Here is a 26,945-nt window from a genome sequence, read left to right on the forward strand (position 1 = left end):
GGTGGCTTAAAACAACAGAAATTCATTCTCTCAGAGTTCTGAAGGCCAGAAGTCTTAAGTCATGGTGTTGGTGAGGCCATGCTTCCTCTGAAGGCACTAGAGAAGGACTGTTCCCGTGCCTCTCCTCTAGCTTTTGGAGCCTCAGGCATTCCTTGACTTACAGATGAATCACTCCAGTCTCTGCCTTCATTGTCACATGGCATTCTCCCTGGTGCCTTCACATCATCTTCCCTTTATGTGTGTCTGTCTCTGTCCAAAGGTCCCTTTTTTATGTAGACACCAGTCATATTGGATTAAGGCCCACCCTACTGACCCCATTTTCACTTGATTTCTTCTATAAAGACCCTGTTTTCAAATCAGGTCACATTCTGAGGTACCATGGGTTAGGATTTTCAACATATCTTTTTTAGGGGGACACAGTTCAACACGTAACAGTAATTTAAACATCCCATGGATCAGATTTATTTAAACACAAATCACTTTTGGTGATAAACCTTCATCCCCTTGCACCATAGTAGATTCTTAGTCATGTCGATGCCAAGAAACCAGCCACTTAAAGCATTTTCATACTTCAAGATTCATATTGATCTTTATAACAGCACCTTCTGTGTGCGTGGGCTGTTTACTCAACATGAGCTTCTCATTCCCACACACATCTAAATAAATTAGAGTCTCACTACCAGGATATTGCTTTTTAGAGCCTTGGTAATTTGCATATGTCATTTTCAACTTCCTGACATTATTTAGGAAATTAACAAATTTAAAACTGCTGCATTTCTAGGCCATTTCCATATCTTATAAGCTCTGGACATGAAAGTATGTCTCTTTTCTTACACATTGCCTCAATAAAAACAGCTGATAAGCAGGCAAAGTGTCTGAAGATCCTACTTTGCTACTGTGTTTTTATGTATGTTTGCACTTAGTCATTCCTTAATTGCAGGCACTAGATTATGGAATTGACCTTTTGGACATTTGACCATGATTATGCAACTGTGAATGAAAAATTGAAAGTTTATAAAGTAAATTTAGACTTTTTTCCTTTTATCAGTGGTAAGCATCCTTAGTAGTATTAGGCAATATAGTTTAAGTGGTTTAGAAGAGAACTAACAGTGGTAATAAATATAAAGTAATTTCTAAAGCTTAACTTAAATAGTTTCTGTTTTTTGTTTGTTTGTTTTTTAACACCTTTATTGGAGTATAATTGCTTTACAATGGTGTGTTAGTTTCTGCTTTATAACAAAGTGAATCAGTTATACATATACATATGTTCCCATTATCTCTTCCCTCTTGCGTCTCCCTCCCACCCTCCCTATCCCACCCCTCTAGGTGGTCACAAAGCACCGAGCTGATCTCCCTGTGCTATGCGGCTGCTTCCCATGAGCTATCTATTTTATGTTTGGTAGTGTATATATGTCCATGCCACTCTCTCACTTTGTCACAGCTTACCCTTCCCCCTTCCCTTGTCCTCAAGTCCATTCTCTAGTAGGTCTGTGTCACATTGCTCTTTTGGTAGGGCTTGGATAGATGGAGAAAGCAAGCCCTCTCTTCCTGTACAGTCTCCAACTTCTCTGTGTAATTTATAAAAGCAGTTATTCCTAGCCATCTCAGTGAACCCAAGTTGTACTATGTGACCCTGCAGGTCTAGAACTGCACGTTCCTCCCCTGGGCCCTTACCCCAGGACCAGTTCAGAGGCTTTGGCAGCTAGTAATTGTTGACCTACATTTTCCTGGTTGGTGTGGGGAAGAATCGGGGGGTGGGGAGGAAGGGAATGAAACCAGCCTAACGTGCCAGAGCCCAGCACTGAAGTTATGTCTGTCTCGAGTCCAATGTGTGTCTTTTCACTGCTCAGGGAGTCAATGGTGCCTTTATATCCCTAAGTGGTCGAGGTCAGGACACTACCACAGAGAAAAACAATTGCTTGAATCCCAAATTATTGTGAATCCCAAATTATTGAACAGTCAAAGCCTTTTTCAGAAAAATAATTCCTCCAGGAAAGAGAGATTTGTGTGACATCAGGTAGCCTAAGTGTCTTCCTGCCAGGCCCTTTGCTCTGGGTGAACATGCTAGATGAGAGGGGTCAGTGTCCCCCAGCACCAGTAGAGGGACCGGCGCAGTACTTCTGAAAGAGCAAATGGAGCCCAGAGCTAGCTTAGGGTAGAACTTCTTGTTTCCTTTCACATCATTTGCTTCCTTCTCCTCCTCCTGCTTTATACAGCAAGAGAATTGTTTGGATTTAGACAGATGTGTGTAACTAGCCCAAATACTGGCATGGTAACAAGCGATGGATTGTCAGTATCCAGTGCTGCTTTGTGGAGGGTATAAACAGAGCCTGGCTTTGGAACAGGAGGCTGACTCTCTTGTCTGACTTAAACTGGGGCCCAGCCAGCATCCATGGGGGCATGATGTGCGCCACAGAGGCCCTGAGACAAAGTAGGAACTGGATTATAGGATAGTATATAAAGCTTAGAGATGAAACAGATATCCCTTCTTGTACACAGCTCCTGTGGCTGGCTTTTGATTCCTGGTTAAATGTTAGCAAGATTAGTTCTGCTTTGGTTTACAGAATAATCCTCTCCTGCTTTCTTGTTCTCCCCACAGGGGATGGTATGAATGCCTATGTGGCCTACAAAGTTACAACACAGGTGAGTCCAAGTGACCCTGCTGATGACCACCTTAATAGACTTGGGTGCTCATACCAAGAAGGTCATCATTCAGATTATTTCTGGGTATTTCTTTAGTTTCTTTGTCAACATCTTCCTTCAAGTTTACTCAAGATGGAACAAGTCTGCATCCCCTTGGTAATCTCATCTGAGCCTTTCCACTTTTCTTCCAGAGAGCTAACACTTCAGTATGAAACTTTGTAAGTTTTATTAAGACATGTGGTGTATCTGATATAGTACCATCCCTCTTTAAGAGCTATGTGGCTTAGAGCTAGTTTGGTGGATCACCCCAAACTATATCACCTGTTTAAAAATCATCAGTTCTTCTGAGGTTTCCTATGTGGAACTTCTTTTAATGCTCTCCCTAACCTTTTGCCCCTCGGGTCTGGTCTTCCTTTTTTATATAATATTAATGCATACAAAACTTACACGTTGTTGTATGCAGGTTATGAAGCATAAAAAATGAAGCCCCGAACCTACCACCAGTCTTAAGATGAGTACCATTGAATCTACCTGCGTGTTTCTCCCTCTCCTATCCCCTGCCTCACACCTTAGAGGTGACCACTCTCCTGAGTTGTCTCTCATTTCCTTTATTAAAAAGTCTTCCCATATGTATCTCTAAACAGTGTACTGTTTTGCTTTTTTTTTTTTTGAGTTTCATTAAAATGGTATCATGCTGAATATAGTGCTTTCTTTACTACCATTGTTCCTCAGACCCATCCATGTTGTGTGTAGCTGTAGTTAATTAGTCCATTTTGTGATTATAGCATAATACATTCATGTTCCTGTTGTGAATATTTGGCATGTTTCCAGTTTTTGTAATTATGAGCTGTGAACATACTTGCACATGTCTCCTGGCGTACACATAAGAAGAGTTTCTTTTGGGTATATACTCAGGAATAGTTCCCCTGGGTCATAGGTAGTGCAAATGTTGAAGAAAAGGAATACAAACTGCTTTTTAAAGTCCTTGTACCAGTTTATACTTCCATCAGCAGTATGTAAATGTTCCCATTGACACACTTCTCTGCCAGCAGTTAGCAAGGCCCCACCTCATTAAATTTTGCCTGTCTGGTGAGTATTAAATGATCTCTCAATATGATGTAGGCCTAGTCTTTTTTACTAGAAGTTTTCTTTATATTATCTCTCTACTACTTGTTGACCTGCCCCTGTGTTCTAGATCCTGTGACACTTTAGAGGTTAAAGTGTCTACAGTGTAGACATTTCATCTGATCCTCCCCCTTAGGGGCATTGTTTACTGTCTTTTCTTCCGTTTGGCTGCTTTAATTCCAGCAGCTAATACCCTTAATAAGTCAGTGCAAGATGAATGGGTTAATAGATAACCATAGAATTCTAGCTTTAAACTAGATTGCAACATCTCTTTCCTTAGAGCAAGAGCCCTTAACCTGCAAATAAAACCGCATTTGAATTTAATTAGTTGCCTTTGTAATCCAATGTATGTTATTTTATGCACTTAAAATCATTATTCTGAGAAGGGCTCCGTAGATTTCCAGACAGCCAGAGGGGATTATAGCTCAGAAAACAAACAAACAAACAAGAGTAAGAATCTCAGAGAAAGTTATTTACCAAGTGGCTAAATGACACGGATCTGGGAAAAAGATTCCCTTGATGTCAGCTGGATGACTTTCAAGACACTCATTCATCCCCTATTTAAAATGAGATCGCCTTGTATTTTTTCTGTCCCCAAGACGAGCTTACCAATGTTCAGAAGTAAACAGTTTGCAGTGAAAAGAAGATTTAGTGACTTTCTGGGTCTTTATGAGAAGCTTTCAGAGAAACACTCCCAGAATGGCTTTATCGTCCCTCCTCCCCCGGAGAAGAGCCTAATAGGTAAGCCTGTGGTCTTTAATTCTGCTTAGATTCTTTCCTTTGCATTCTTTCTGCCATATACTTTCTACTTAGTATATGAGACTACTTTTAATAACAGTGTAGACTCTTGCAGTTAGAAAAGAAGTGTTTCTGGGACTTCCCTGGTGGCACAGTGGTTAAAAATCCGCCTGCTAGTGCAGGGGACACTGGTTCGATCCCTGGTCTGGGAAGATCCCACATGCCGTGGAGCAGCTAAGCCTGTATGCCACAACTACTGAGCCTGTGCTCTAGAGCCCGCGAGCCACAATACTAAAGCCCACACGCCCTAGAGCCCGTGCTCGGCAACAAGAGAAGCCACCGCAATGAGAAGTCCACGCACTGCAACGAAGAGTAGCCCCCGCTCACCGCAACTAGAGAAAGCTCGTGCGCAGCAACGAAGACCCAACGCAGCCAAAAATTAATTAATTAATTTTAAAAAAGTATTTCCAGCATTTTCCTATAAATTACACGTGGTCTAGAGAAATAGTATGTTTTGACATGGTCTCTTTATTTGAGTGCAATAGGAGGCTCTGGTTTTAGCTTCTACAGTTGTGTGTGTGTGTGTTTGTGTTGGTATCCTGGAGTCCTCAATGATTGCTGTTCCTTCCAGATTGAAATGTACTAACTGAATGAGGGGAAGGAGATGGGGCAAGGAATCTTCCCATTACCATCAATTCATGTCTGTTAATCTTTACTCAGAGCCCCATGGCCCCCTTTTTGAAAACATATGCTCTGGAAATCCCAGAGCGTAGAACCTTCAGCACTTTAAGACTAGTTTAAAAATTGACTGTCATGTAAAGAACCTTTTGTTCATGCCTGCTCGTGACATAGACGTGGGCTTTGGTTGTATTTTGTAGAGCTGTCCTCATTGCCTTCCTCCTGTGGGCTTATTTTTACAGGCTTGTGCTTTTCATGATGATATATGGGGGTTTTTTTTGTTTTTTGTTTTTGCTTTTTAAATTCTTTTCCAGGAATGACAAAAGTAAAAGTTGGGAAGGAAGATTCTTCTTCTGCAGAATTTCTTGAAAAACGGAGGGCTGCTCTAGAAAGGTAAGTACCATAAAACTATTTTCTTGAATGCCATGAGAACAAATGAGAAGCTGAAACTGAGACTTAATTACGATGAGATATTCGCTGGAGTTAGTAGTGGTGAAACTTGAGTGAATTAAAGATTCCCACCTCCATATTATCTCTAACCTTTCCTAAGTCTCTTTCCTTCCCACCTCAGGAACAGAACATCTTCTTTTCTTTCCCCACCTTGAGTGAGCAATCAGATTCTCCTTCTTCAACAGTCAAACATGAATGGCTCTGAGGTCTCTTTCTGAGCAGTTATTTTTCTCCCCTTTTTAGAGACGTGAAGAATATGAACTTGAATGTGCTTGTACTTAAGTGCCTTATCTGAGGACATTTTAAAGTAATGAGAGACATTGTACCCCTGCCAGCACTGTATGATACCCCAAACCTTGTGAGGCCAGGTCAGCTGACCAGATAACTCCTTACCCCGTAGGTACCTTCAGAGGATTGTGAATCATCCTACGATGTTACAGGACCCTGATGTCAGAGAGTTCTTGGAAAAAGAAGAGGTTAGTATTGTACAAACTGAATTTCATGATTCATATCTGCCCCTGTGAAATGAAACTAGTTCATTCAACAAATATTTGAGCACCCGTGTATAGCCTAGTCTCAGACTACATCCTAGTTTGTAAGCGCCCAAAAGTGACAAGTATTCTTCAGCCTCTGAAATAAAAGAAGCTCTGCCTGCAGTCAAAAGTAACTGGTTGTAGGGCTTCACTGGTGGCGCAGTGGTTGAGAGTCCGCCTGCCGATGCAGGGGACACGGGTCCGTGCCCTGGTCCGGGAAGATCCCACATGCTGCGGAGCGGCTGGGCCCGTGAGCCATGGCTGCTGAGGCTGCGCGTCCAGAGCCTGTGCTCCACAACAGGAGAGGCCGCAACAGTGAGAGGCCCGCGTACCGCAAAAAAATAAATAAATAAACAAATAAAAGTAACTGGTTGTAGAGGTCAAACTGCAACCTAGTTTTGTCTTTGTCTTATTAGATCAACACAGTGATCTGTTGGGCAGGTCCTTGGAATGTCTTTCATAGGTTACTACTTGGTTCAAATTGAATGCTTATTTTGTGCCAGGAGCTGAGGGGTTTTAGTTCAAAACCAGTTAACCACAGAGCACAGAACTGCCAACATATAGCAAAAGTGTTGATTCAAGTGGACAGTCTTTTTTAACAGGCTATGCTTAGGCTATTTATGATTGTGAAAAACTAGAGGCAGCTCAGTTGCTAATAATTGGAGAATTAAGTGAAATATATCAATACAGCAAATACTTAATTCTCATCATAAACAGAGAATATACAGAAATTCATTGGAAGCATACATTTAAAGAATTATGAGGGAGAGAGATAAATTAGGTGTATGAGATTAATGGATATACACTACTATATATAAAATAGATAAACAACAAGGATTCCCTGTATAACACAAGGAACTATATTCAGTATCTTGTAATGACCTATCATGGAAAAGAATCTGGAAAAAAAATATAACTGAATCACTTTGCTGTACACCTGAAACTAACACAATACTGTAAATCAACTATACTTCAATTTAAAAAAAAGAATTATAAAAAGTAAAACATGGAACAGCATATAAATACAGCTGAAGAAATATGTTAGTCATTAAGGATCTAAAGAAACACTGGAATAAAACAATGTTATATCTTATAGGAAAGAAAACTAGAAGAAAATAAGTGACAGGGTAGGACTAGTGTATTTATTTTTTTCATTTTATTTTTACATTTTTCTTTAATTTGCATATCATATGTATTACTCTAATTAAGAAAATGGTACTAAGTATATGGATTATTTTCCCCCCCAAAATGAACTTTTTTTTTTTTTTTTTTTGCGTTACGCGGGCCTCTCACCACTGTGGCCTCTCCCGCTGTGGAGCACACATAGGCTCAGCGGCCACGGCTCATGGGCCCAGCCGCTCCGTGGCACGTGGGACCCTCCCGGACGGGGGGTCGAACCTGCGCCCCCTGCATCGGCAGGCAGACTCTCAACCACTGCGCAACCAGGGAAGCCCCCAAAATGAACTTTTTTAATTAAAAATTCTCTGTCTAATGCTCTAAATCTTTTTTCTCCTCTGGGATTCCTAAATCCACTTTTCCTTTTCACGCCCTCACCCTTGCTTGGTACCCCTAGAGCAGGGTTTCTCTCCAGTGGCACTGCTGACATTTGGGCTGGATCATCCTTTGTTGTGGAGGCTGTCCTGTGCATTGTAGGGTTAGCAGCATCCCTGGCCTCATCCACTAGATGCCAGTACCCTCCCCCACCTCCCTGTCCCCAGTTTTATTTTTTTATTTTATTATTATTTTTTAATATATTTATTTATTTATTTTTGGCTGCATTGGGTCTTCGTTGTTGCGTGCTGGCTTTTTCCAGTTGCAGTGAGCGGGGGCTGCTCTTCGTTGTGGTGCCTGGACTTCTCATTGCGGTGGCTTCTCTTGTTGTGGAGCACAGGCTCTAGGCACACGGACTCAGTAGTTGTGGTGCGCGGGCTCTAGAGCGCAGGCTCAGTAGTTGTGGTGCGTGGGCCCAGTTGCTCCATGGCATCTGGGATCTTCCCGGACCAGGAATCGAACCCGTGTCCCCTGCATTGGCGGGTGGATTCTTAACCACTGCGCTCCCAGGGAAGTCCTCCCTGCCTCCAGTTTTAATAAGCAAAATTATCCCCAGACATGGCCAAATGTCCCCTAGGCGGCAAAATGGCCCTGAGTTGAGAACCAGTGCCTCAAGAGTCCTGGGCACTAAAATCTAATTGTTCAGCGTGGTATACTATATACACTATGGATTCTTCAGCATCCCTTTCATGCCTTCGGAAAGGAGTGGGAAGACTGAACTAGTCAAATTGTTTCTAAGTATTCGGCATGCTTGACTTAACTAGATTGTCCCTAAAAGTAGCCTCAATCTGAATAAATTATGTTCTTGTCCTTGGACCTTTGTTCACTGAGGAAAATCCAAATGGAATTGCAGCACGACTTCAAAGTATCTCTAGATTTTAAGTCTAGCTGTGTGCAGAGTATGCATCCAAAAGAACTTCTGACTTTTAACAAAAGCGTGTTTGGTATTTAAGCAGTTCATGTCTAGGTGGGCAGATGATCTCAGCGTGAGGTCACCTGGCCACGTAACACACTCTGCTTTCTATCTGCACACAATATCAGGAGCTGAAAATTTTGCTGATTCTATTTAATGTGGTCCTTTGATTTTTTTTTTTCTCTCTACATGCTAGTTATGGATTTGTCTAACTGTCTTTGAAAATAACAAGCTACAGTTCAAATAATTTGTTTGGCAAGTTTTGGGCATGCCGTCTGATGGATACTAATTCTTCTGAACCTAAAATAGGGGCAGCAGATAACTTGCCACCCTGCCTTCTTGGTCTTGTAGCTGCCACGCGCCGTGGGTACCCAGACATTCAGTGGTGCTGGTCTCCTCAAGATGTTCAACAAAGCCACAGATGCAGTCAGCAAAATGACCATCAAGATGAATGAATCAGACATTGTGAGTAGCCCTGTGCCTCTCAGCTTTCCCTACCCCCTCAGGCTTATGGGTCAGAAGCCTTGAGGAGTCCTGAAATTTCTGAGATTAGAGACTTTCTTTTTATGATAATTCAGTCCCTTTAAAAAACAAACAAACAAAAAACTGCTAAGGAAGACTGCTCTACACCTGTATGAGTAGCCTCCTTTAAAGCTCTGGGCCTGTGTGTTTCAGTGGTTTGAGGAGAAGCTCCAGGAGGTAGAGTGTGAGGAACAGCGCTTACGGAAACTGCATGCCGTTGTAGAAACTCTAGTCAACCACAGGAAAGGTAACAAACCTCCGAAATGCACTTGGAACTGGGGGAAACTGATGTCTCCAGTGAGCTGGAGATGGGAGGGTATGCTGTTCCCAAGCCTCTCAGCCATTCAAGTTGAAATTCTCAGCCCACCTGGTCCTTGATGTTCTTATAGAAAAGATATGCCCTGCATCTTCTGGCAAGAAACATGACTCCACCACTGAGGACATTGTACTCTTTACCTGGGAGAGGTACAGGGAAGCCATCCCAGTTACAGCTTGACCTGGGATACAGGCTTCTGTTGGTGGCATTTGAGTTGGCTTGTATCCAAAATGATGTTACATGCCTTAGCTACATGGTCCAACGAGCAATATGTAAATGCGGGAAACCATATATGTCTCTTAACCCTTCTTCACCTTTCTTTGGTGAGATTTACTTAAGAGCTAGTGAAATTTGCCAAGTTTGAATGCTTTCCTTTTCTGCCTTAAACGTGCTGATAATCAGAACTCTAAACAGGCAGAAAACCATTAGAATGAGGGCAATGTAAGGGTTGGCAAAATATGACCCAGCCCATGGGCTGTATCTGGCCATGGGCCTATTGCTCTGGGCTGGGAATGGTTTTTACATTTTTAAAGAGATGGGGAGCGGGGGCGGGGAGAGTGAACCAAAGCTTAAAATACAACAAAGTTGTCCTGCTCTGGCGCATGCAAAACTATGCAGTGTGCATACACTCACTCTTGCAGAAGGCTGCTTACCACAAGCTCTAACGTAAAAATCAGAATCATGCCATTGACCTGTTTTTATTAATGGCCCCTGGTTCTCCAGGAATATTGGAGCTGCTTCTTCCAAGTAAGCCTAACCTAGGGAAACTAAGGACAGCAGTTAACTCTCCCTGCTCACGTGACCGAGCTGCATTGCCCTCACTTTCTGAATACAGTTAGCTGTGGTGTAAGTGACTAGGTTGCAGAGCCCACAGTTGCCAGACATGGGGGGGCCAGCATTGCTAAGGCATCCATTGCAGTGCCAGCCGACTTGTCCCTTTTCCTTGGGAGATCAGAGGCCTCTGCTGTCTTCCTCCTTCCAGAGCTAGCGCTGAACACATCCCAGTTTGCAAAGAGTCTCGCCATGCTCGGGAGCTCTGAGGACAACACAGCATTGTCACGGGCACTCTCCCAGCTGGCTGAGGTGGAAGAAAAGATCGAGCAGCTCCACCAGGAACAAGCCAACAATGACTTCTTCCTCCTTGCTGAGCTCCTGAGTGACTATATTCGCCTCCTGGCCATAGTCCGCGTAAGCATCTCATTCCTTTCCTCTTTCTCCTCCACTTGATTTAATTTGTCTTTTCCTTTGCTCTTCCCGTTCCCAAGATAGTTTCATCCAGTATAGCTTGAAATAATTTTTTCTACTCTCAAAAGAGAAGGTGTCTCATGAACCAAAAAGTCCATTAAACTCTTAGTTATCACTGAGTCACATTGAGGCCCACGGCCAGTTTTTTAAATGAATTTGGACCACTCTTGAATTTCCAAGTAGGGCCCTCCTTATTGTTGAAGCTGGACAGTATCCTCTATGCTCCTTTCTTCAAGCAAGGCTTATTACAGACCTGCGGTCTTGTCCCCCTGGAGCAGTGACTTCCTCAGTCCTTTGGTCTTTGCCTCCTTAACAGTAAGCGGTGGCTTTGCCCTGGTAAGAGCTCTTTTTTTTTTTTTTTTAATTATTATTTTTTTATTAGTTTCTGCTTTATAACAATTGGTAAGAGCTCTTGCTGGCTTCCACTTGTCCCTCCAACGTGGGCAGTCAGGTAACTACACAGAACTGGCTTGGCGCTGGCTGCATGGAGGAGTGTGGCCAGGGGGCCGAGAGAGCTTGTCACCAGAGCCCTCTGTGAGCTTTGCTGACCACACTGGTAGCAACACTGCAGCCTGCCCCTCAGGTCGAGCACCTCACCTTCTCTTCTGGTGACCAGGGCACTCTGTTTTCCCCTGACCTTTCAGAGTGGCCAAGGAAGCTTCACCGGGCAGTGATATTAGCTCTCACATGGCCTCCCTGAGACAGAGGAAAGAGCCAAGAGGGAGCCTGGCGCCTGCCCTAAAAGGGCCTGAGTCTGCCCGACCCAGGTTGGGACCAGAATGTATGAGCCTCTGAGTTGGAACAGAGCCACCCCCACTCCCTGTCCCCAACCTCGCCCTCGCCAGAGAGCTCCTGTATTGTCAAGAGCCTAGCTGCACCCAGGACTCTCATTTCCTCCGTGGCAGAGGTGCTTATTATAGCCTGTGAGATTGCTCATTGTCCTCTCCCCTTGCTATTTGGTTTGCTGCTAACTCCAGAGTGATAAGAGGCTGAAAAAATAACCTGCTTGGGAATTCTTGGAACTGGTCAGACTACTTAGACTGGAGAGCCGTCCCAGGGAAGGGTTCTCTCTGGGGAAGCTTTCAGAGAGCAGTATTGTTTGGGGTCTCTGGAGAGCTCAGCACTTGGATATGACCTTCAAGCCAGGTGAGCCTGTATGGACAGGGGTGAGGGAGGCCTAGCTGGGGCAGCTTGCCTTAGAGCACAGAACTGCAAGCTGGTCCTTCTTCAGCGACCCCTCACCTGCCCTCCTCATAATCATGAGCTAGCCGTGGGGTTGGAGAGATGAACAGATGTTTCTTTTCTGCTGAACCTGCAGCTGTACCGCAGTTAGCCCAGGGGATTAGGTTGGATTTGAGGTCACCCTTTACCTAATCCTTTGACATTCCGCTGTTTAGAAATTGAGGTGAGCAGCAGTGACAATGCGGGGGAAGGTAACTTTGGTGTCATTTCACTCCCTAAGGTTCAAGTCTTGGCAAAGGCCTGCACTAAGGAGGCCTAGAAAACATCCAGGGAGCTCTTGTAGGGAAGGGGAGCAAAAGGAGCAGGGCTGGGAGGCTGCCCCAGACACAGGTCTTTCATCCAAGCCTCTTGAAGCCTACAAAGCCAGTGGTGGTGCAGGATGGTTTTGTTAGGCCAAACAGCTGTCCTCTGGAAATGCTGATTGTGGTCAAGGAACTAGAAACATGGAAAACCAGCAAGTGGACTTTGGAGAGCTTCTTGGGGGCCTTGATGGCCTAGAACAGTTGAATGTATGGATGAGATGAAAGCAGTGTGTCCCTGTGGTAGGTTTAAGTGTTTATTTAAAGATCTGTTAAGCTGGGCAGGGGTGGGGAGATCTGTTAAGCTAAGCCTGTATATTGTTTGGGTATCAGTTTAAAGTTTGCTTCCTTAGGTTGGCCTTCCCTGATGTATCTCCCAGGCTAAGCTAGATCCCCAGTTTTATTACAGTACTGTGCTTATTTTCTCTGTACTCTGCATACTTATAATTACTTATTGGCAATTAGTAATACAGTGTCAGCCTTTCCTGGTAGATTACAAGCTCCATGAAAGTAGGCCCATGTGTTTCATTCCCCATTGTATTCTTAGCTCCTGGCACATGGCAGACACTCAGGGAAAGTGTGTAGACTCATGAACTGACTGATCTGAGAGAGGCAGTTCAAAAGCCATAGGACTGGGCACTGGCATCAGGCCACCTACTGTGCTCCCAGCCCTCCAGCCTTGGGAGTAGCATGAAGCAGCATGGCGCTGGCCCACTGGATCCTTGGAGAGGAGTCTTACCCAAGCTTGTGCTTTTGGATGTTAAACTTCCAGCTGGGCACTAACACGTGGCTGCAGAACCTGCCCTTGCTTGGTCCTTCCCTAGCACAGCTGCTGGGAGAGCCCCCCAAGGCAGAGCCAGCAGAGCTCCTGAAGGGCTGGTTGTGCTCTTCCCCAACCTCCACCTTCACAGGCCGCCTTTGACCAGCGCATGAAGATGTGGCAGCGCTGGCAGGATGCTCAAACCACACTGCAGAAGAAGCGGGAGGCTGAGGCTCGGCTGCTGTGGGCCAACAAGCCTGACAAGCTGCAACAGGCCAAGGATGAGATCGTAGAGGTGAGGCCCCCGAGGCAGCCCAGCAGGGGTGTTCTGCTGGCTCCTGAATGAGCCTGGGGCCCATCCCACCCAGATGCTTAGAACCCCACAGCAGGCAAGAGAACTGATTGAGTCTAAAGGACAGCTGCTGGGGAAGCCTCTGAGAATTATCCAGGCTTACCCTGAGACCTGGCCCTCCTTCTCCTTTCCTGTTCCACTCAAACTTGCCAAATTAGAATCTCTGCAGGAGCAGTCCTGGCTGGGTCTTTGAAAAGCTCCAAGATGATTCAGATGTCCCCCCGCCGGGTGAGAACTAAATTCAGTTCTCTGGGGCTCCCAGCTTTGCTGGCGAGTACCTAAACCAGAGCCTCTGGGGTACCAGAGCTTTCTTAGGAACCAGGCTTGGCCGGAGGCACACGGCATCTCTTTCCCAGCCAGCCTGAAAGATGGCCTTCTACTGGACTCTGGCTTATGTGCTGAATCTGCATATCTAATCTTACCCAGAGGGACAGACAAATGCCAATTGAGGTCTCAGATACAGAATTTCTATTCAAAGGTAAAGACTTAATACCATAATATATTAAGTGATCCTTTCTTTCCTTTTCTTCCCAGTGGGAGTCTCGGGTGACTCAGTATGAAAGGGACTTTGAAAGGATTTCAACTGTGGTCCGAAAAGAAGTGATACGGTTTGAGGTGAGATAGAAGATCCTACTTCTCACAAGTGTGCAGTGCCTGGTTTAGTAACATTGTTGGTTTTGTCCAAGTCTCTACTGAGTAGGGAGACAGATGGCTTTGCCAGTGACTTGGCAGCTGTTGTGAACAGGCGTGGCCTTCTGTGTGTGTGTGTGTGTGTGTGTGTGTGCATGTTTGTGTGTTTGTTCCTGAGGCAAAGTGTCTGTCCTACACTTGTTGCTGGACCAGAGCACAAAACAAAGCTTGCAGCTGTCATAAACCCTCTACTCCCCTTCCCCACCCTGCCACCATTCAAGAAAACCTTGCAAGAGGCCATTTGGCTGGAAATTATAGCCAATCCAACTGCTGCCTCTACTTTCTGAGGCTGTGCTCAGCCTTGGTCAGCAAAAAACATCAGCACCCTATCAAGAGGGGAAGGAGCAACTGTCTGGATGGTCAGTGTAGAATCCTGTCTCCTTTAGAAAGAGAAATCCAAGGACTTCAAAAACCACGTGATCAAGTACCTTGAGACACTCCTGTATTCACAGCAGCAGGTATGTAACTTATGCATGGCTTTCATCCTCTCCTGCTTGCTCCGAAGGCCAGCTGCCTACTTGTGGCTTTGGTGACAAGATGATCTGGCCCTGCTTCAGAGGGGCTGGGCCCTGCTTAATCAATACTTGAAAGTAGGTCCTGGTTCTCTAACGTGGCGCATCCAGTAGGGTCTCTTGCTAAGCAGGATTGCCCTAATCCTACAATGAGTTAGTTTTTAAGAACAAACCCCAACTCTCCTCTCCCTATAACCCCGTGATACCACCTAACCCTCTTGAGGCTGAGGCCCCAATCAGTATGTGAAACAGTGGCTGCCTGTGAGATGCTGACTGAGCTGAGCCAAGCTGTGGCCCCCATGGGGGTACTTCCTCCAGGGTAGAACCAGGACTGTCTTCAGATATTGCCCTTGCACTTGATGCTTCCCTCAGTCTAGAAAGGTAAGGGCAGTGTGGCTGGCTGGCCAGTCTGTCCCAAGGTCCACTGTCAGCGAAGCCATTTCCTCAGCTTGGCCTTAGCCCAGGCCTCCCTGTGGGTGGCTGAGGCACTTGGGAGAGTGCCCTGGCACTGTGCTTGTTCCCATTCCAGGCTCAGGCTCTGCCACTAAATGGGGGCACTTGCTTACTGACCCCACTTCTTTGCAGCTGGCAAAGTACTGGGAAGCCTTCCTTCCTGAGGCAAAGGCCATCTCCTAATGGACCAAGGACACCAGAGCCCATCTGCCTGACGCTGCCTTTTTATACACTGTCCTCCTCCACCTCTGCTGGACCCCAGTGATGCATCCTGCCTAGCCTGGACTTCACCCCTTCCTCCCTGCCCCCATGGCCAAGCTGTCGCCGGTCACTCTAACCAGTCCTTCATTTAGCTTCCATATATATTTTCTTACCTGAGAGAATAGTTTCTTGCTTTAAGCAAAAAACCTATACTAGGTGGTGGAATTATGGGATAGGTGTGGAGTATTGATATAAATATATAAATACAAATGTATATTTTTCAGGATGTGGTTAAGAACTGGGAATAACATTTTCTGTTACTCCTGATGGTGCCATGAAAAGATTATGTAATAAAATACTTTAAAATCAGGTCACATGACTCAGAATGGTGGTGCTTTTTGCTTTAGGCTGGGGAGCAGTTGGGAAGCAGGTCTGGAATACTCCTAACCAAGAAATGCCCAGGTATAGCCAGGTATAGTTACTTCCTCTCCACAGGAGTTCACAAGCTTCTGCTCCTGCTTCCTTATGGATCTGGAATTTCCTTTTCTCTGTCTACCTCAGCTACCTGTTCTGAGGGTCTCTTAATCTATTTAACTCTTACTCCTACTTCTTTAGGGAAGGAGTTTTAAACACATCTCTTATAATAAGAGGGACAAAAGCAATTCTCCTGCAGAGGAGGCCAGCTTTCACTTTTATTCCTGCCCTGTTTCCCTCAGCTGCCCAGGGTTCTCTGAGAGTCTTGCTTTCTGATCGCAAAGCCTTGCATTCTGAACATCTTTTTGCCGCCCGTCAAAGCATGTCCTCAGTAGACTGGTCCATGTTAAAAATGTAAAGGACTGATAAGGACTTAGCACTTTATCCCACTGACAACAGAACCAGGCACTCTGCCTCTAGATAAAGTCATCCCAGAATTCCTAAACCTTCAGAGTTCCAAGAAGCTTCACTGTCTGTGCCCCGGAGGGAGCATGCCGGCAAGAGGCCCGAGTGTGGTCAGCACAAGCCGAGGGCGTTCAAAGGGGTCTCTGTGCTGGCCTGGCCAGGGAGGCCTGGTCTTGGATGCACCCGTGCCAGGCTTCCCCTCAGCTGTCCGCAGCCGCTAAGCTTGCTGGTCAGAGCACACTGTGAAGCTGCTCTGTGGGACAGGCTGGCAGGCTGCCTGCACGCGGGAACCTCCCCACTCCCAGCCCTACCAGCTGCAGAGATGCCCGGCTCTGTCAGTTCTTGTGGGGGCAATGTCAACTTTTGGGGAGGGCAGCGTGAGGCAGGAACCAGCAGTAAACAGCAAGCAGCGCTGATCTCCAGTCCACCAGCCTGACGGGGAGTGCCAGTGCCGGCAAGTACTTTTTCAATATGTGGATTTTTTTTTTTTTTTTTTTAGAAAAAGTCACTCAATCTCTCCCTCCCTGCTAATATCCTTTTTTTTTTAAATATCTTTATTGAAGTATAATTGATTTACAATGGTGTGTTAGTTTCTGCTGTATAACAGTGAATCAGCTTCCCCTAATACCCTTATTACCACCTTTGATTTTATCCTTCCAGTCCTACTTATATGCTTACTCTGCTTAGTTGTAATAATATACACACAAAATATTTTGTATCCTGCTTTTATCATTCAACACTGTATAAGTTATAAGCATTTTTTCTATTTTGTTATCTATCTTCACAGACTTTATTTGTAAGGCTGTGTAATTTTAAGGCTTCCATAGAGTGACTGTACCATAATTCTGACTCATCCCTTGCTGTTGGATTCCTGGTTTGTTTGGTAACTTTTAAAATTTTAATACGATTTTAAACTTACAGAAAAGTTACAGGAATATCACAAAGAACTCCCATATATCCTTTACCCACATTTACCAAGTGTTTACATTTTTATCCCATTTGCTTTATGACTTACGATTTTGCTTTATCTGTATTTACATGTTGGATTTTCTGAATCATTTGAGAGTAAGTTGCAGGCATTGTACCCCTTTACCCCAAAACTTCAGTATGCCTTTCCTTAAGAATAAGGACATCCTCTCATAATTTGTAACCATAACCACTTATCAAAAACAGGAAGTATAACACTGATAAAATACTGTTAATCTAACACGTGCTCTCTATTTAAATTGTGTCAGCTGTCCCAGTAATGTCCTTCATAGTGATTCCTGGTGCAGGATCATGTGTTACATTTAGTTGTGACACATGATTACATGTGTCTCTTTTAATCCAGACTTCTTGAGCTTTCCTTGCCTTTTATTACCTTGGCATTTTTGAAGAATACAGTCAGGTATTTTGTAGAATGTTCCTCAACTTGGATTGGTCTCATGGTTCCACATGACTAGATTAGGTTTTTGTATGTTGGGCAAGAACATCACAGAAGTGACATATCCTCAGTGCATCTTAAGTTGGCATGTGATGTTAGTTGGTCCCGTTAATGCTGACATTAGCTCTGATCTCTTGGTTAAACTGATGTCTGCCAGGTTTCCCTTTTTAAATTTACTCTTTTCCCTTTTGTAATTAACAAGTTATTTGTGGGGAGATACTTTGATATCATGTAAATATTTTGTTCTCATCCAGTGTGATTTTCTAACTCCATAGTTTCTTCTACATTTATTGTTTGGCATTCTACTTCTAAAGAACAGCATTTTTCCTCCCTATTTATTAATCTACTTGTTTATAAGTACAGATCAATGGATTCCTATTTAGTCAAAGTTGCAAGCCATTGCTTTAATTTGTTTTGATTCTCAAACTGTCCCAGATTTCTAGCAGGCTCTTGTGTCTTTTTAACATATCCCCTTCATTTTTTTTTTTTTTAACACTTTCTTACTTTCTGGCTTAACAAGATGTTTCAGGCTTATCTTGTATCTTCCCTGCCCCAACCCTGGAATCAGCCATTTCTCCAGGGAATCTTGATTCCTTTTAATGGAGAATGATATTTAGAAACCAAGAGCTGGGTGCTGAGTGTGCCCATTGCTACTGGAATGTCATTGCTTCTAGGCTCTTGGCAGACAGAGCAAGGAAATAGCTACAGATAAAAATATATGGAGGGGCTTCCCTGGTGGCGCAGTGGTTGAGAATCTGCCTGCTAATGCAGGGGACATGGGTTCGAGCCCTGGCCTGGGAAGATCCCACATGCCGCGGAGCAACTGGGCCCATGAGCCACAACTACTGAGCCTGCGCGTCTGGAGCCTGTGCTCCACAGCAAGAGGCTGTGACAGTGAGAGAGGCCCGCGCACCACGATGAAGAGTGGGCCCTGCTTGCCACAACTAGAGAAAGCCCTCGCACAGAAACGAAGACCCAACACAGCAAAAATAAATTAATTAATTAATAAACTCCTACCCCCAACATCAAAAAATATATATATATGGAAATACTGAGAGAGATGGAGATAGATGATATAAAGAATTAGATATTAGAAATCATGAATCCACACTGATATTTTCAGTCTAGCCCCATCTTCTCCCTTTCCATATTTGTAACTCTTTTCTCCAAACTGAATTTTAAAACTTTCTCCTTGCTTTGTTATGTTCCATCCAGTGATCATCTTGATGTAAGTCTGTTTTTATTATTTCCTTGGGATGGGCTCCCTTCTGGTTTCAGAACTTCCTCCTCGGCCTCCTATCCCGAGGCTGATAGGGCCAGCTGTCTTTTGGGCCTGTGCATTTCTGTGCAGAGCTTGCAGACATGGAAATTAAGAAGGCCAATAGCAGGTTAAGTGTACTGGGCTGTATGGGGGGGATAGTGCCACGAAGGTGGAGTCATTCCACCTGGGGACTCGGGAGAAAGAAACTGGAGAAGGGGATGCTTGAGCTGTCTTAAAGGTGAAGAGGCGTTTGCTTCTTCTGCTGGGACCATTCTGCCTCCCTGTGTCGTGTAGTGGGAGGTGGGCACGTGTAGGGAAATGCAAGCAGCTCGATGTGGGCAGAGTTAAGTTAGTGGATGGCCCACGGAGAGTGATGAGCAAGAGCCGGATCACACAGTGCCTGTGACCTGTGGGGCACTTTGAACATTATCCTGCAAATGTGGGGAGCTCCTGGAGGGACTTAAGCAGGAAATAACATGGTCACATTTGTGATGTAGACATATCAGAAGGTATGAGACTGGAGGCAAGGAGAGCCTGCCAGAGTGCCAAGGAGGGTCGTAGTACTGGTGCTGGAGCTCAGAGAGAGGTGGAGGAGCTGGCGAAGAGCCACTGTGGTCTGGCCACCGATCTGATGAGAGGCCCGAGGGAGAGCGTGGTGGCTGGCATGAGCCGCCGGCTTCTGGCTTGGATTTCAGGGTAGACGGTGAAGCCTTTCATGACATAGGTAATACAGGAGGCCAAATGGGTTTGGAGCAGATTGGCAGGAAAGCAGTGGGCACAGCAAGTGCTGACCGTGTCAGAGGCTCCTCTAAACGGGAAAGGAGGACTGTGCTGAGAGATGCGGGAGATCCAGAGTGAAAGCTGGCTTTGTTTTATTTAAAGGTGGGTCAGACCTAGCATGTTAATAAAATTCAGAGGAGATAAAGGGAATAGCCATCAGCCCTGTCTGGGAGTAAATGCAAAAATGCACAGAGCAGGGAGCCTCGCTGCTGGGTGTGGCTGGAGAAGAATTAAAATGTTCTCGGATAGGAATATCTAGTTTACCTATTTTGAGTCAAGTGGTTTAGAGAAGAGGTGTGGAGATGAGACTTACTTCTCCTGCTTCCCCTTGGGTTATTTCCCCCATGAATCTCTGGGCTCTGGAGTCCTGAAGGTGAGGGCTTAGAGCTGGAGGGACCCCAACGAGGATGAGTCGTCAGTGACAGAACAAATGCAAGAAGTAGAAATGATTGGAAGCGTCACACGTAGATATTTGTAACATTAAGCTCTTTCCAGATGCTTTTCATTGTGAATGCACCTGTAGCTGAGAATGCTAAAGAAAATAAAGAAAGCCTGTGCAGCTCAAATTTTTAAAAGCATGAGAAGATAATGGAAATCTAAAGATGGGGCCAGGAACTGGTTGAGGAGGGAACATGGTGATGGAAGGAGTGTCCTTTGCTGAGCGTGCTTAGGGCCCACATGGGATTGAAGACCATGGATTCTGAGGGACAGCAGGCCCTAAGGTGATGGGATTTTCCCCACCAGTTCCATCAGCCTGGGGGTTGGGAGGAGGGGAAGGGGAAGAGAATGGTGATCCCTCCTGCAGCAAGGAAGGACACACTTTGCTGCAGTTGCCACGTGACTGAACCGGACACCCGGTCTTCAGAGTCACTGGCTAAGATTCTCAGCTCCACACTGGGGAAGAGGAAGGCCTGAGCTCAGAGTTAGAAATGCACTAGAACAGCTTATCCCTGTCTTCTGGCCCCGGGGTTGGTGTGACATCTGCCAATGTCTTGTGATACCACTTGTGTGGTTTAATGTTGGCTCTCTCTGCCAAACAATAAAAATTCTGTAATATTTGATTTGGGCCTTAGAGTATCAATGGAGCTCAACTGCTACAAGGGATAGGTTGAGAGGAGGCAGGTGACTGAAGCACAAAAAGCAATTTAAGGCATAAAAAAAATTAGACAATAAACTCTCCGAAGTGGAGCATCTTTATCACCCCATGGCCCCTGAAAAGATCTGGGCTTAAAATAGGTGCCAAATATCAATAGATAACTGTTGAGTGATCTCCAGCTGTAGGCTCTGCCACCTGGCCTTCACAGCCTTCTGTGAGAGGACCCCAGCTCGCCTTTTCCTGTTTATCTCCTAGTCCTTCACAGCGGTACGCATACCTCATGGAAACAGATTCCACATATGCTCCTTCCTTCCTCACTCTGGGTGGCCTAAGAAGCCTTTATTAATATTGGGCTTTGTTCCTGAAGCACCCTATCTCAGCCCCCATCCCTCCCTTCAGTCTCAGAATTACACCTGTCTGAAACAGCCAGCCTTCAGTATTGTGGATGAGTGTGAATAAATAGCGATGAGGGCATTGGTTAATGTGTCAGAACATTCACTGGGGATTCCCATAGACACCTCTAGAAACCAAGTCCATGAAGAAGACTATGCAAAGAGGCCCATCATAGCATTGTTTACAGTTGTAAAATTTGAAATCAATCTAAATGTACAGCAGGAAGGGATTAAATGAATTATGGTACATAATTAGATATTATACAGTCATTGAAGATGACATATAGCTATATTTATTGGCAAGAAAAACTCATTTTTGAATGAAAGTAAGTTATAGAATTACATGTATGATATGATTGCATTTATATAAAATTATAATTATATATATATGGGAAGGATGTTGATCGAATTGTTAACTATGGTTGCCTCTAGGGATGGAATTTTGCATTATTTAAAATTTTTATACTATTTGATATTGCTTGGAATTTCTGTGTATTACTTTTATAATCGTAAACATTAAATAAAGCTATTTTCATTATGGGAAAACAATCCACTGCATCCTTTGAGGCCTACTTTATATGTAGCTGGGAAGCTTTCTTTGATCTACTCTTCACCCACCCCCGACCCACACTGGAGTGGGAGCCCTGCCTCCTTTATAGCTCTTGGCATGGCACTTTGTCATCCTCTTAAACCTCTGGTCTTTCTCGCTTGTGTTTGTAATGTTATCTCATCAGCCTCCATGGCTCTGAACTCCTTAAGATCATGGATTGTGTTCCTGCTCATCTAGGTGCCCTCCTCTGCTTCCAAAGGCAGCCTAAGGGGGAAGTGACTGCCCTTCAGCTGTGGAGATGACTGTTTTACGAGCCTATGGGCCCAGATCTTGGGGTTTTTCACGAGATCCAGAAATCAGGCCTGATTTGGGGTTCAGTAGGCTTTGCTGTGGTTGGCAGGATCGGTGCTCAGTGCCCCAGGTGGGGCCTGCCAGCGGGGAGGTGATAGCCACTTGCCCCACTGCTTGCCCCAGAAAGGCCTCCCCCCTTTGCCTTTGTCTGTTGTGGAAATGCCCCTCTGGCTCTGATGACCAGACCTCTGGGGCAGAAATCCCCACAGCCCCACCACCGAGGCTGCTCAGAGGAAGCCAGCTGCTCAGCCTCTGGGTCCAGAAAAAAACCCAAAGAAAAACCCTGTCCAAACTGAGATAGGACCTTTCCCTAAAGGGATGTGACGATTGTTTCCAAATGACTGCCCCCTCCTAGCTTCAGAGCTCTCAGCTTCCTCTTCCATTATGAGTGACAGTGATGATGACCACAGGGCCCCAGTAGCAGGTCTCCCCTTGGGAACATTAGCAGCCTCACCAGAAAAAGATGATGAGGCACGTGGCAGCTAGGAACACATGCAGGGCAGCGTCCAGACTGCCCCGATAGTCCCATCCCACCCCGGGACCTAATAACCAAGAGCTGCCATGTGTTCAACACCTACCCTGTGCCAGTGGGCTCAGGGCTTTGAACCTTATCCAGCACCACGGCTCTGCCAGGTCATTATCTACATTAAAAGACTGAAGCTTAGAGACCTTAAGCAGCTTGCCCAAGGTCGCACCATAGAGCTAAGACTTGAACTCAATCTGCTTGACTCGGCTTGTCTGCACCCCCATATCCCATACGATCCAGTCAGGGATGGACAAGGAGGACCTAGACACTAACCCACTAAGTTGTTGTCTTAAAGACCTGAACAAATCCATGTAGCAGGCCTGTCAAGGAGAAGCTACCCACCTGACCTTGTAGGCATTTGAGCTTCTCTCACCCTGTGAGATACTCTCCCCAGATGTGCTCAGTGTGTGGCAGGAGCAGAAGCTGGAAGACAGAGAACAGCTTGGGTGAGTAGCTGGGGACCATTAATGGCAGAGAGTAAAAACCCGACTTGCTGCGAAACCCCAGACAGTATCCAGGGCTAGAGCGGGTGGAGGTGCATCTCCATTCCAGACCTGGAGGCCTCCCAGCTTCCCTGTTGTCCTTAGTTCTTAGTCCCACGGCTTCCTTCATGATAAAGTCCTGTGACTTGAGGGTACCTGAGCATGTCTTTATTCCTTGAGCCCCGGTGCGGGCGCACCAGAGGGGCAATCGGTTGGTCCCCTGACGTACCACCCTAGGGGATGTTAGGAGTTGTTGTAGCGCCAGAAAAATCTCCCCGGGAAGCTGTTGCCTCGAAACCGGGTGGCTGGAGTGGTCTCCGCAGCTGCCCCTGCTCTGGCCCTGCATCATGTTGTCTGAAGCAGCTGAGCTGCCTCTGTCTTCTGGGCAAGAGGTGGGGGGCTCCTAGGATTGACGCTGGCTGGAGCCTACCTGTCCCTTGGGAAGCCGGGCACCAGTCTAACGGGGGGTCAGACTTTGCTCTCAGGGCTCAGGCAGGACATGCTTGTCAGAGGTGCCTTCCTAACACAGCCCTTTCCACAGCCCACTTCTCCCTTCCTCACACCTCAGTTTCCTCATCTATAAAATGATGAATTTAGACTAGCTCAGTAATTTAAAATGTTGTAGCAGCAGAACTAATTTTTGAGACATCTGCACCAAAGTCCAATATTCACAACATAAAAATTTTTTATTTGATTATTATTATTTCAAATTTATAAGATGTACTTACTAAGCAGTTAATAAGTGCTCTGAGGCTGTTAGGATGAACAGGATGGTTGCTGATTTACACCAGTCTCTGCTTCTAATTCATTCTCTTACCTGTTTTTGGTTGCACAATATTGAGAAAATCAGGAAAAGCCTGATCACAGAGTTAGAGGTTGGAGTAACTAATGTTTGTTTGTTTGTTTGTTTGTTTTTAAGCTAACCTTGTAACCTAGGATACTGAAAAAGGAATAGAAGAATTTGCTTTTGTTGTTTCAGAGATGAATCATTAATATATGAATCATTAATATCAATAATATATAATCATAATATATATGTAATTGGCAAAACCCCACAGTTTTGGCCTGCAAAAACAGCGAATTCGTATAATTCAGTCGAATAAGAATTTCAGCTAATGTTTATTTCCTGTGTGCCAGGCCCCATGCCAAACACTTTGGAAGCATGATGTCACTTAGTCTACACACAACTCCCCATGGTACAGGTAAGGACACTGAGGCACGGGGCATTGTCAAAGGTTTCCCTGGCCACCAGAACCGCCAACTCCAGCCCCCATCCCAGCAGTCCAGACCCAGCCTTGCCCGGGGTTAATGGGGTTTCAGGTCAGGCCGCCTCCGCCCGCCCGCGGGGAGGGGAAAGCATCCAGCTTCTGTGCCCAGCGGCTCCCCCCTGCCCGCCCGAGGCCCAGGAGCTGTTTGTTTTCTTAACGGGGTTAACCAAACCTCCGGAGCAGCGCCGGCCTCCCAGTAGAAGCCGAGCCTGTGAAAGGGGCTTTGTGTGAGGGCAGTGGAAGGCGAGGGCCGAGCCAGGGCGGAGACGCAGTCCAACCCACCTGCGCGCCCGAGACCAGGCGCCCCGGGAGAGGGGGCGTGTCGGGGGGGACACCTCTGCCCCCAGCCCTTCCTGCCCTCTGCTTGGTCCTTGATCCTCATCTCCAGGCTCCACGTCTGTACAGTGGGGCGAGAATGGCCCCCCTCCCTGGCGGGGCTGGTGTGGGTGTCAAGAGACAGGTGTTTACAATGTGGCCCCCAACCAGGAGCATAAGCATCACCAGCGACCTTGTGGAAAACGCACTGGGTCAGACTCCACGCCAGGCCTATGCATTCGGAAAACCCCGGTTAGGGCCATATAATCTGAGACTGGAACTTAGATCAGTGTTCACATACTGAGAGGGCCAATGTTTAAAGTATACAGAAAACAAACTTTTCCTTTGACTGTAATAACTGCTTTGGAGTGTACATCATGTCACGTGTTCCTCTTTACAGGACAATATTCTCCATAAGTTGTTTTACCTCCCCAAATACATAAATGTCTCCAGGTCAAGGATCTTGTTTTTCTTCATTTGGATCTTCACTCAGGTCTGAATGAAATGCTGTGGAATAAGGAGCTGCAGGTTTACTACCAAATGTTTTACGAGTCAGGTGCATCAAATCTCCCTCTATAAATGGGGATGAAAATCCCTTGATTTGAGACTTCTCAGGAACAGCTGAAAATCAAATAAGTGAATGAGGTGGATGATGGTCTGCAGAGAGAGAGAGAGAGAGAGAAGTGTCTAACTCCGAAGGTAGGAAGAGGATTTCTGCTGTTATCCCTCTGCAGGCCTTCCTGTAACCCTTCAGCAACCCTGCTCCCTTTCTGCCTCTTTCCCAGGCCTTCCCTCCTCTCCCTAGCCTTTTCCCAACATCCCCCTCCCCCATTAATTCATACAGTCTTTCAATCAACAATGCTTCTTTTGAGCATCTACTACATGCTTGGCACCATGGTGGCAAACCCCTGACAAGAGACCATGTCTCTGGCTCACTGGTACTGAGTCTGGGGGCCGAGTTGGGGACACCAGGGAGAAACAATAAACAAACAGTAACAGTAATATTGGAATGAGTGCAGAGACAAGGTGCTATGATAGGATGGTCAGGAAGGAAGGTGTCTTTGAGAAGGTGAGTTTTAGGCTAAGAATTAGAAGTTTTAGGCAAAGCCCACCAGGTGAAGAGTCAGGAAAAAGTGTTGCAGGGAGGGATTCCCTGGTGGCGCAGTGGTTAAGAATCCACCTGCCAATGTAGGGGACACGGGTTTGATCCCTGGTCCGGGAAGATCCCACATGCCGCAGAGCAACTAAGGCCATGCGCCACAACTACTGAGCCTGTGCTCTGGGGCCCACGAGCCACAACTACTGAGCCCGTGCACGTGCACCACAACTACTGAAGCCCACGTGCCTGGAGCCCGTGCTCCACAAGAGAAGCCATCACGGTGAGAAGCCTGCGCACCGCAACAGAAAGTAGCCCCCGCTTGCCGCAACTAGAGAAAGCCCGCACGATGAAGACCCAATGCAGCCAAAAATAAATAAATAAAATTTAAAAATTAAAAAAATACCACAAACCTTCTAAAAAAAAAAAGTGTTTCAGAGAGATGAAACAGTGAGTATAAATGTCCTGAGGCAGAAAGAGTTCGTTAGGTTTGAAGAACTGGAAGAATGTCGCTGTGGCTGGAGCCCCATGCATGAGAGGGGAGGAGAGAAAATGAGAGATGGGCTGGGTCATTTAGAGCTGTGTAGACTATGGTGGGGAGGGCAGATTTTGTTTTAAGCACAACATGAAGCCTTTGGATGGTTTTAAGCAGATGCCTTGACGGTCTGTGCTACTAGGTAGAGAGTAGACCTTGTATGAGGGAGAGAGGCAAGGAAAAACGAGAGATCCATTAGAAGATGTGGCAGTGTTCTGGGTGGTAGGAATAGAGACAGAGGCAGACCTTCATTAGGATGGGCGACCAAGAAGTTTAGAGGTTTGAGGGTCCTAGAAGAGGACTCCCTGAACAGCAGACAAGGAGAGCAGGGTCCCTGACTGATGGGGCCCTAGAGAACAAGGGAGGTAATGAAACACCAGCACTTCTCCTCATGGTGGATCGTTTCCCTTCCAGGAGGTTTCAGCTTCCTGATTCTGAGCCCCTGTGAGATGGAATTTGGCGGGGGGGAAAGTGTGGAACGTAGTATCGGTGAGACCTGCTTGCCCCCTTATGGGGTCATCCTCTCAGCCTCTCTTGGGGGCAGAGCTGGGAATGGGGAGTTTCTGCTCCAGCTCCGAAACACCTCTGCACTAGCAAGGGAGGGAGGGAGTCAGTGGTCCCCTAACCCCAGCTCCTACGACAGGTTCTCTGCTCCTTCCCACCATCAAGCTTTCTGCTGGGGTGAGCTCTGGGACGCAGGGGCCTCGACTTCCTCCACTGCCTTGGGAGGATAGTCTTCCTCCCAAGACTATCTGGGGAGGAGTCAGT

At 45.9% G+C, this 26,945-nt stretch overlaps 1 protein-coding gene across 2 annotated transcripts in view; it reads left to right on the forward strand.

The window, feature by feature from the left end:
• SNX1 (sorting nexin 1) overlaps nucleotides 1-15,593 on the forward strand; it is a gene marked incomplete at its 5' end in the record, with an annotated part of 36,726 nt that extends 21,133 nt beyond the window's left edge. For both annotated transcript variants that reach the window (XM_079698893.1, XM_079698894.1), the window contains 11 exons: nucleotides 2,600-2,643; nucleotides 4,368-4,509; nucleotides 5,499-5,577; nucleotides 6,035-6,110; nucleotides 8,983-9,096; nucleotides 9,307-9,400; nucleotides 10,452-10,657; nucleotides 13,167-13,310; nucleotides 13,902-13,982; nucleotides 14,444-14,515; nucleotides 15,155-15,593. In XM_079698893.1, coding sequence (XP_079555019.1) covers nucleotides 2,600-2,643; nucleotides 4,368-4,509; nucleotides 5,499-5,577; nucleotides 6,035-6,110; nucleotides 8,983-9,096; nucleotides 9,307-9,400; nucleotides 10,452-10,657; nucleotides 13,167-13,310; nucleotides 13,902-13,982; nucleotides 14,444-14,515; nucleotides 15,155-15,205 — 1,103 coding nt within the window. In that variant the 3' untranslated portion in view covers nucleotides 15,206-15,593. The remainder of the gene's footprint in view (nucleotides 1-2,599; nucleotides 2,644-4,367; nucleotides 4,510-5,498; nucleotides 5,578-6,034; nucleotides 6,111-8,982; nucleotides 9,097-9,306; nucleotides 9,401-10,451; nucleotides 10,658-13,166; nucleotides 13,311-13,901; nucleotides 13,983-14,443; nucleotides 14,516-15,154) is intronic.
• Between the last annotated feature and the right edge of the window lie 11,352 nt (nucleotides 15,594-26,945).

The sequence above is a fragment of the Hyperoodon ampullatus genome (assembly GCF_949752795.1).
Source record: "Hyperoodon ampullatus genome assembly, chromosome: 3".
Lineage (NCBI taxonomy): Eukaryota > Metazoa > Chordata > Mammalia > Artiodactyla > Ziphiidae > Hyperoodon > Hyperoodon ampullatus.